We start from the raw sequence: 10,340 nt of genomic DNA on the forward strand, positions 1-10,340 counted from the left end.
GACATTATCTTCAGTGCACGTCATCTCCGTCCCCTGTGCCACCCCAACCTCCCACCCTCCACGTCGGGAGGCAGGGCCTCATGGTAACACAGCGATGTTTCAGCCCCCTGTGAACTTCAAGGACGTGGCTGTGACCTTCACACGTGAGGAGTGGGGACAGCTGGACCCAGCCCAAAGGATGCTGTACCGTGACGTGACTCTGGAGACCTGCAGCCACCTGTTCTCCCTGGGTAAGGCGGGCTCTGGGGCTCAAAGCTGTGGCTCTTCTCATAGGTGCACCTAGGCTGGGAGGAAGCATTCCAGAAGTGGGTTCCTTTGAGATGCAGATCCTGGGTGGGCCACTTGTTCTGCCTCCACGGCAGGTTTGTGACCTGTAGTTCAGGGAGCAAGGAGTTTGCTTGGGATGGTGCTGGGGCCCTCCTAGTCCATCCACATCTGACCCCAGGGCAAAGGGCCGGGCCCGAGGACGTGGTTCTCCTTGTCTCCAAGCAGAGCACCAAGTCCTGTGTTTTCCCCCGTTGACCAGGGCTTCTGCTTTCCAAACCGGACATGATCTCCTGGCTGGAGCAAGGGGAAGACCCATGGAGGGCGAGGCAGGGACCTCCCCAAGGTGAGAGCAGGCCCACAGCCCAGTCGGTTAACATGGGCAGAGGGCTCTCTTTGGGCCCCGGGTCTGAGGAGGAGGGAGGCCATTTGTGGGGAGCCTCCTCGGTGTTCTCTGCTGCCTCCTCATGTCTAAGAAGGCAGCCACGTTCCCATCCACGTCAGCCTGTCCCTCTGTCCCAGGCCATGAAGAACACATGTCACTGTCATCCAGCCATTTGTCACATGAAGGTTCACTCTGTTCACATCTTCCCTTTGGTCTTCACCCCTCAGCCAACTTGTCTTATTCCCAGGTCCTTGTGCCGCCTCTCTTCCTTGAGTCCCTGATCCTGACTTGCACCTGGGGCAGCAGCTCCTTGGGCCTCCCCTTCAAGCCTGGCCTTTGCCCTGCAGTTGGATGTCCACCCCTCCTCCATGTTGGACGTTTCCATGACTTCTAGGTGATCCTGAGGTGTGATGAGAACTTGTGTGACCTAGGAAATGGCAGCAACCCTTCCAGGATTCCTACTAAGTGGCCATTCCTGGACCTGCTTTCCCGCCTCTCCTCATCCCATAGACCCATCTCTTTATACGTCCCAGTGTGTCAGCCTAATTGGAATTTTTTTTTTGCCAGCTGTATCAAGATACAATTCACATACCATACAGTTCACTACTTTAAAGTATGCAAAGGCTTTCGGTATATTCACAGCTTGTGCATCCATCACCACAATCAGTTTTAGAACATGCTCATCACCCCAACTAATTGGGCTGCTTCTGATTTTTTATTGTTTTGTTTTAACTACAGACTTTATTTTTTTAGAGTAATTTCATGTTTACAGAAAGTTGAACAGAAAGTACAGAGTTCCCATATACCACCTGCCCCCTACAGTTTCCCCTATTGTTAATATCTTGCATTCTGTGGTACATTTGTTAAAATTGATGAACCTGTATTGATAACATTATTATCAATAGAGATCAGTAGTTGACATTAGGTTCACTCTTGGTGGTGTACATTCTGTGAGTTTGGACTAATGTATAATGTCATATATCCACCATTATAGTATCATACAGAGTAGTTTTACTGCCCTAAAAATCCTCTGCCCCACTTGTTTATCCCTCCCTTTACCCTAACTCCTGGCAACCACCGATTATTTTACTGTCTCTCTGAGTTTCGCCTTTTCCAGAATGTCCTGTAGTTGGAATCATAGATGTATAGCCTTTTCTGACTGGCTGCTTTCGCTTAGCAATAAGCATTATGTGTGTCCTTCACATATCTGACATGCCCCTGGCCTGGAGGTGTTGAATTTATCCCGTGTATTCCTGCTCCTTCTTACCCTGTGACTCTCACCTGCAGCCTGTTACGTCTTCCTCTGAAGTCTCACCTACATGTACTTATCTTTGATTCTCAAATGACGTCATTCTGTATTCGGTTTACTGGCAGCGTCTCCCTTCTAGTCTGTCATAGACGTTACTTTCTGGCTGACCTGCACAGTCTGTCTTCCTCATTTCATGTTCCTGATGGAGATACTGCTGTAGAATGTTTAGCCTCCTTTGCCCATTTTCCAATGGCTAGGCACAACTTGGACATATCTTAGCCAACCAAAGATTTTTTTCCTCCTTCTCATCCTCAAATACCCTTTCACTCTCCTTTGTTGAACCATTGTTGCATTTGAAAAGATTCTTTATCAACAGGGATTCCAAGGCCATACTCCAAAGGAAAACTGGAGAGTTTTAGGAAGGAGAACTATGTTGATTGTGGAGGATGTTGAGTGTAGGTAAGGACGTTGCCCAAGAGAGAAAGAGGGTCTCTGACATGAGGGAAACATCCTCTTGGAAGTTAAGGGATGGCTAGAGAGTGTAGTTAATACTTTGCCAGAAGGAGGATCTTTGTCTCCTTGGCAGGCCTGGAGAGCAAAGCATGGGGACTCAAGCAGAGGCCTTGATAGCACTGGATATGAGTGGCTACATGACTAAAATGGACAGAGTGACAAGTAAAGGGGGAATCTTGGAGGACCAGGCCAGAGTCCTGAGCTGGGAGCCTGTGGCACTCATTGTTAGACGCCCAGTATCTTCAGCAGAGGGGGGAGTCCCCAGTAGGACTGTAACAAGTGTGACTTTATCAACAGTACCATGTGCTAACAGTGCACCATGTACCACACACTGTGTGAGGCTCACATATTGACTCATTTACACCTCACAGTAAACCTTGCAAACAACACATTCTTGTTCCTGGCTTACTGCCCAGGAAAATGAGCCTCAGAAGTGGCCAGTTGGTTGCAACCCAGTTTGGCCGACCATGCTGCTTCTGGGATGACAGTGCTTTTCTGGGGAGTCTGTGGCATCAATTCTGGGGTGATTCAAAAGACTTTTTTTTCTCTGTGGGCAGCCTGAAGAAATGGTAGAAGTGATGTGTTAAGAATATTAAGTCATGGGGCTGGCCCAGTGGTGCAGTGGTTAAGTGTGCACGTTCCACTTCTTGGTGGCCCAGGGTTCGCTGGTTCGGATCCTGGGTGTGGTCATGGCTGTGGTAGGCGTCCCACATATAAAAAAGTGGAAGAAGATGGGCATGGATGTTAGCTCAGGGCCAGTCTTCCTCAGCCAAAAGAGGAGGACTGGCAGTAGTTAGCTCAGGGCTAATCTTCCTCAAAAAAAAAAAAAGGAAAAAAAAGAATATTAAGTCAGGGCCTGGCCCTGTGGCCTAGCAGTTAAGTTCTCACGCTCCACTTTGGCAGCCTGGAGTTCACTGGTTTGGATCCTGGGTGTGGACCTACACACTACTCATCAAGTGATGCTGTGGCAGCATCCCACATAGAAGAACTAGAATAACCTACAACTATGACATACAATTATGCCCTGGGGCTTTGGGGAGAAAAAAAAAGAGAGGAAGATTGGCAACAGATGTTAGCTCGGGGCCAGTCTTCCTCACCAAAAAATATATATATATTAAGTCAGATCAGCGATGATGGTCTAGTAGTTAACTTCACCACTTCAGTGGCCCAGGTTTGTTTCCTGGTCGCAGAACCACAGCACCCATCTGTCAGTTGCTGTGGTGAGGCAGCGGCTCACATAGAAGAACTAGAAGGATGTACAACTAAGATATACAACCATGCACTGGGGGGCTTTGAGGAAAAGAAAAAAGAGAATATTAAGTCAGTATTGGTATTTGGAATCCTGTTCAAGATCCAAAACTAGGAAATAAATAAACTAAGGGTCAGTAATCCAGGTAGAAGCACCAGTTAGGATCCCATCTTAGTTTCCTGTGGCTGCTGTAACAAATTACCAACTGAATGGCTTAAAACAGCACAAATTGATTCTCCCACAGTTCTGGAGGCCAGAAACCTGAAAGCAATATCATTGGGCTGAAATCAAGGTGTCAGCAGGGCCATGCTCCTTTGGGAAGTTCCAGGACAAAATCTCTCCTTGTCTTGTCCAGGATCTGGTGGCTATGGCATTCCTTCGTTCATGCCCACATCACTTCAGTCTTTAAGGCCAACATATTCAAACCTCTCTGCTCCATTTTCATATCACCTTCTCTGTGTGTATCAGATTTCCCTCTGCCTCCCTCATATAAGGACATTTGTGATGACAGTTAGGGCCCACCAGATAATTTCCCCATCTCGAGATCCTTAATGCATCTGCAGAGACCCTTTTTCTAAATAAGGCACTGCATTCACAGGTCCCAGCAATTAGGACATAGGTATCTTTTGTGGTTATTGAGGGCTGTATACTTTCAGACCCAATTCTTTCTGTGAATTCTCCCTTAATCTTCACCCTCCCCTGCTGCTTCTTATTCCGTTGCTCCCTCTTTGGGGACCAGTCTTCCTGGGTCACCACGTCATTATCTTTGCTTGTTTTTTGTACTTTACCACTGATTTCCTGTTTCTGATCCATGCCTCCCTTTCATGTCCTGTGTGAAATTACAGTCTATGGATTAGAAACCAACCCAGAGACACTTCTCATACTTAGTGGTCTCCTTCATCTCACCCTCCCCTCTGATGCTTCTCCATTTTTCAGACATTTTGGATTTCTTTCAGACTGGAAGACTACACTTGAAAAGAAAGAGCCAACTTCCAAAGAGGGTACTGCTGCAGAGGATACATCCCACCACGTGGAAGTGAAACACTGTGTCTGGGAAGAGGGCTTCTGGTCCCTGTCATTAGGAGAAGAGCAGGATTGGAGGGACCAGCTAGGAGAGCACCAGGAGGACTCTTGGAGTCAAACAAGACTCACCTCAGAGAGACTGTTTGCTCAAGGGGAACATTGTGAGCATGACCTTTGGGGAAGTTATCTGAGCTTAAGCCTTCTACCTTCAACATTACCCATAAGAACACATTTCCAAAAGTTCAATGCACAGGTTAAAAAGTTGAAACAGAATTCAGTTTTCATTAATCATCAGAAAGACTGGACTGACTTGAAGCCCTGTGAAAGTCATCAAAGTGTTAGAGCCTTCTGTCAGAGCATTTACTTGAATAAACTTGCAAATGGTGAAATGGGAAATAAAAAACCTTGTGAATATACTGTCAGTAGTGACTCTTTCAACTGTGATACCTCCCTTCATTTTCATAATATAATTTCTTCAGCAGAGAACAGCAATGACTGTAAGGACTATGGAGACATCGTTAATCATAGTCTATCTCTGAGTGAACACAAGCCAATGCATTTTGGGGAAAGTCAGTGTGAGTGTGACGAATGCCTTGTACAAACTGAAATAAGAGATCCTGGAAAGGTACCATTCAGGTATGAGGAGGACTGTGATGCCTTCCATGTGGCCTCATCTTTTACTGACTGTGACATTCAGACCAGAAAGAAGCCATATGCCTGTAATCAGTGTGGAAAATCTTTCAGCTGTTGCTCTAAGCTTGTTGTGCACCAGAGGACACACACTGGAGAAAAGCCCTATGAATGTAGCCGGTGTGGGAAGTCTTTCAGCCAGAGATATGACCTTGTCGTACATGAGAGAACTCACACTGGAGAGAAGCCCTATGAATGTAACCAGTGTGGGAAATCCTTCACCCAGAGTTCCAAACTTATTAGGCATCAGCGAACTCACACTGGAGAAAAACCATATAAATGTCATGAATGTGGGAAATCTTTCAGGTGGAACTCTAACCTTATTGTACATCAAAGAATTCATACTGGAGAGAAGCCTTATGGGTGTGCTCATTGTGGAAAATCCTTCAGCCAAAGCTCTGACTTTGTTGCACATAAAAGGATGCACACTGGAGAGAAGCCCTATGAATGTAACCAGTGTGGAAAATCCTTCATCCGAAGCACTCAACTTATTAGGCATCTGCGAATTCACACTGGAGAGAAGCCATATAGATGCAATCAGTGTGATAAAACCTTCACTGGGAGCTCTCACCTCATTGAACATCAGAGAACTCATACTGGAGAGAAGCCTTTTGAATGTGATCAGTGTGGGAAAGCCTTTACTGGGAGCTCTCACCTTCTTTCACATCAGAGAATTCATTCTGGAGAGAAACCATATGAATGTAATGACTGTGGGAAAGCTTTTCGGCAGCGATCACAGCTTATTGTGCATCAGCGAACCCATACTGGAGAGAGACCTTATAAATGCAGTCATTGTGGAAAAGCCTTCAGCCAGAGGTCTCCCCTCATTGTGCATCAGAGAACACACGTTGGAGAGAAGCCCTATCAGTGTAAGATGTGTGTTAAAGCTTTCAGTCAGAGGTCACGCCTTATTGAACATCAGAGAACACATACTGGAGAAAAGCCCTATGAATGTGTCAACTGTGGGAAAGCCTTCAGTGATCGATCAACCCTTACAAAACATGAGAGAACACACACTGGTGAGAAACCCTATGAGTGTAATCATTGTGAAAAGGCCTTTAGCCAGCGGTGTCAACTTACTAGGCATCAGAGAATTCATACTGGAGAGAAACCCTATGAATGTAACGAATGTGGGAAATCTTTCAGTTATAATACTTCCCTTGTTCAACATGAGAAAACTCATGAGAGAGAAAACCTATGAATAATCAAGATGGAAAAGCTTACTGCCAGACCTACTTTACTAGACATCAGATGACCAAGGTATGACTGTCAGAATGTGGTCTAGTGACCACATGCATCACAATTGCTTGGTGTGTGTGTTGAAACTGCACGTTATCAAGCTCACCCTGATCTACAAAATCAGAATCTCTAGCATTAAAACCCAGGAGCCTGCAGTTTCCAAAAGCAGCACAAGTGATTTGTATGTACACTAAAATGTGTTTACTTCTGAATTTAGGTGAGAAGCTATGACCGGGACCACTGATGAAAAACTCAGTCAGCGCTCTTAACAGGACTTGGGTACAATGCCATTCTGAATTCCCTACCAGATAATCTTTTTAGTGCAAACAACCAGCCAAACTTAAACAGATGTTGTCCCTGTAACACATTCCTAGAAATGATGGGGGACTGGAAGATATTCCTGATACAGAGTCCCAAACACTTCATCAAAGAAGAAATCATTGCATGAGGAAGTTGGTGTTGAGTGATGAACTAGAAAACCAGCCATTTTCAATGTAAACCAGTAATTAACAACACAAATTGAAGGAAGACTAAGGATGGGAAGTCTTCTGAAATGGTTTTTATTAGAATTAAAGGTAGACTCTGAGTATTTCAGGGACTCTGTTCTACTCTAACTCACCTTTGTTGCACAGTTAGGTTGACTGTAATCAGAACTGGGTGCATAGCAATATGAAAAATATCAGGTGAAATGAAAACAGGACCCAAAATAGTATGTACACAAAACATTACAACTGCATAAAAACGTGTACATAGATGGTTAAGAAGGTCAATTGAGCAGCGTGTTCAAAAAACGGCTGAAATGTAAATCAACAATGGTGAACAACATGGGAGAGACCATTACTGCAAACTTGAGCAAGATGAAAGCAGGTAGGAGATGTCGCCTGAAGATGCAGAGTGGGAAAGGCTGAAGCCAGGAGCATGAAGAGAGGACTGCAGCTGTGGTGGTCATGGGACCCCACAGAGCTGCCGACTGACAGGTGGAGCAGGAGAGAAGAGTTAATTGAAGGTCTAGCCATGAAACTCCCAAGTTTTCTCCCCCGACCTCCCCTTTTTTTCTTGTCTTGCATTAAGTATCTGGCTGTGGGTAAGCAATAAGTAAAGAAGGGAATGAGTTATATGCTAAAAAATTAGTCTGGAGGAGTAGGGAATCTGGTGTATTATGCTCCTGAACAAGGGCTGCCTTGTTTTGGCATTTCAAGGATCTTCTAGTTATTGCCCTTTTCCCCCTAAAGCAAGGTATGCCATTAAACTGCCTCCCCCCATCTATGGAGCTTCCCATCTGCTTTCCAATAGCCCCTTCAGTATGGATGGGAGCCAAGGAGCCAGAGGCTTGAAGAAAGCCTCCAACATGGAAGAAAAAATACCTAAGGAAAAACAGCCCCGAAGAAAATAACTGTTCACGGTAACCAAATATTTAAAATGTTTTGTTCTAAGAGCAAGTCAAGATATAATTGCAAATAAAAGATAAATGTAAGATGCTCTTTAGAAAAGAGAATTGTGAAAACAAGAATAGACTATGAAATTTCAAGTAAGAGGGCCAGCCCTGTGGCTGCGTGGTTAAGTTCACACGCTCCACATCGGCGGCCCAGGGTTTCGCTGGTTTGGAACCTGGGCACGGACATGGCACCACTCGTCAGGCCACACTGAGGCAGCATCCCACATGCCACAACTAGAAGGACCCACAATTAAAATATACAACTATGTACTGGGGGGATTTAGGGAGGAAAAACAGGAAGAAAAAAAAAAAGATGGGCAACAGTTGTTAGCTCAGGTGCCAATCTTGAAGAAAATAAAATTTTTATAAGATTCTTGACCCCAAAAAAAGAAAACTTCCCAGAGCTGAAGGAATATCTTCAGATCATGCCAACCACTATCCAGGATTGATGTAAGATCCATACAGCATGAAAAATTGAGAACACCATTATTAAGAAGATATTGCAGAATCTTCTGGAGAGAATAATTTTGAAACCAAGAAAGGAATGTGGTTTTTTTAAAGAAAAGGAATGTTTCTTTGAATTAAAAAAAAAAAGTAGGTAATCAGAGACTTTCAGGTCAAGAAATTGTTCAAGAAAGTGTACAGATGGTACAAGACAATTGCCCAAATATGAAGCAAACTTTAGAAAGGAGTATTCATTTGACCCTGATGCTGATAATTCTTCCTGGAAGAGGCAGAAGACTTAGGAAATTGAAATAAAAGAGGGAAATATAATCAGATTCTTTTGATTGGCCCTTCACTGAACAGTATTTGCATGGATATGATATAAACAGTAGGTACTGGTGGTGTTAATTTGTGGAAGAAACCCAGAGCTGTGACATGAGCATTTCATAATGGCAGCATGGTAGAGCACCTTTGTTGTCAGCCTGTCATGAACAGTAACAGCACAGGCTGCAGCTGTTGTAAAGTCGGGGGTGGGGTGGTCCCTGTAGCCTCCTCTTAGGATGTGGGCTTTTAAATATAATAGGTTAATTAGGAGACCAAAATTGGGGCTCAAAACTAATATGACAAAAATTGGGAGCAAATAGAGGAGCAGTGATGTGAGTCAAATCTAAATTCCTCATCAGAGCAGGAAGTCAGTAAAGTCTCTAGGCCACGAAAGATCAGAATTCCAGAGGTAGCTCAGGAAGAACCGGAATGGAAATGGTAAAAGTGGTCGTTGGGTTGCATAACTGTCGGGTGGGGTGGGGCAGAAGATGCTGCTTTCCGTTTTAAACTTTCTGCAGTATTTCCTTCCCTGGTGGTACACTTGTTATTTGGCTAACAAATTATTTCAAATGTGTACCTATAGGCAAGCGAAACATGAGGACATCTGTAATTGTTTTGTGAGACTATGTACAGTTTTCCTTCTTTTGATTCAGTGTCACTGTGATAGTAAATTGACAATTTTAAAAGCAAGAACAAAAAGAAGAGATGTCAGACTCTTCCATTTGGCCAATTAGAATTGATTCCAGTAGGTCAGAAAGGCTCCTAGACTTCTTAGAAGTCCCCAGAATTAAAGGAGGTGGTTTAGTCTTTTGAGACTTGATTTTCCAGAAGCCTTATCACCAGGAAGTCAGTGGACCCCAAAAAGTAGGGACCTGGAAGGTGCTGGTATCTGGGGACAACCGGGTAGAATCCATTCTGAAGGGGCAAGACAGGTGTGTGAGTTTGCATAACCACCAACCACTGAATGTACTTCCCCAAGGTCACTCTGGCAGTTACCTGGTACCTTTCATATAACCCTTTAAGTAACATAGGCCTCATGATTCAGGTGAGACCCTGAGGTTGGGATGGGAAATGCCTTGCCTAGGGCAGTCTGGACAGAACAGGTGGGGACCTTGCCTCCTGGTTGGGAAGTTCCTCCTGGTGCCAGGACCAACGTATAGCCTTCAGAAGATGCTGGAGCCTGAAAGGAAGGACCTGTCCAAGAGATCCAGCAGAGTGAACATATGTTGACAATGCTTGCTGACCAAACATCTGAGACATTTCCATTCAGTGAGTCTTGAAAATAACCTCGTTCAATGAAGGTGCTACTAGAGGCTGAGATACGAAAGGTGCAAGTGATACCACAGTGTCCTCAAGTCCCTTCTTTCCAAAATGGGGACACCACATGGACTTGGCAGCCACATACTCCTGGTGACTACGCCCAGTGTGAATCACACAGGAAGGATATGTGTGCAGGTATTGGAAGGACAGTAGCTGGTGTGTACACAGGGAGTGCGTCAGGCCCTGCTCTGATAGCTGTTCTGCC

General features: G+C 44.8%; 1 protein-coding gene across 11 annotated transcripts in view; it reads left to right on the forward strand.

The window, feature by feature from the left end:
* The window catches only part of ZNF544 (zinc finger protein 544), a 31,069-nt gene extending 22,245 nt beyond the window's left edge, over nucleotides 1-8,824 (forward strand). For 4 of the 11 annotated variants that reach the window (XM_070499319.1, XM_070499320.1, XM_044760164.2 and 1 more), the window contains exons 6-8: nucleotides 104-230; nucleotides 527-610; nucleotides 4,617-8,824. In XM_070499319.1, coding sequence (XP_070355420.1) covers nucleotides 104-230; nucleotides 527-610; nucleotides 4,617-6,574 — 2,169 coding nt within the window. In that variant the 3' untranslated portion in view covers nucleotides 6,575-8,824. The other 7 variants (XM_070499324.1, XM_070499323.1, XM_070499321.1 and 4 more) reach the window with 2 other exon arrangements.
* The last annotated feature ends 1,516 nt before the right edge of the window (nucleotides 8,825-10,340 follow it).

This window comes from Equus asinus, chromosome 26, assembly GCF_041296235.1.
Source record: "Equus asinus isolate D_3611 breed Donkey chromosome 26, EquAss-T2T_v2, whole genome shotgun sequence".
NCBI lineage: Eukaryota > Metazoa > Chordata > Mammalia > Perissodactyla > Equidae > Equus > Equus asinus.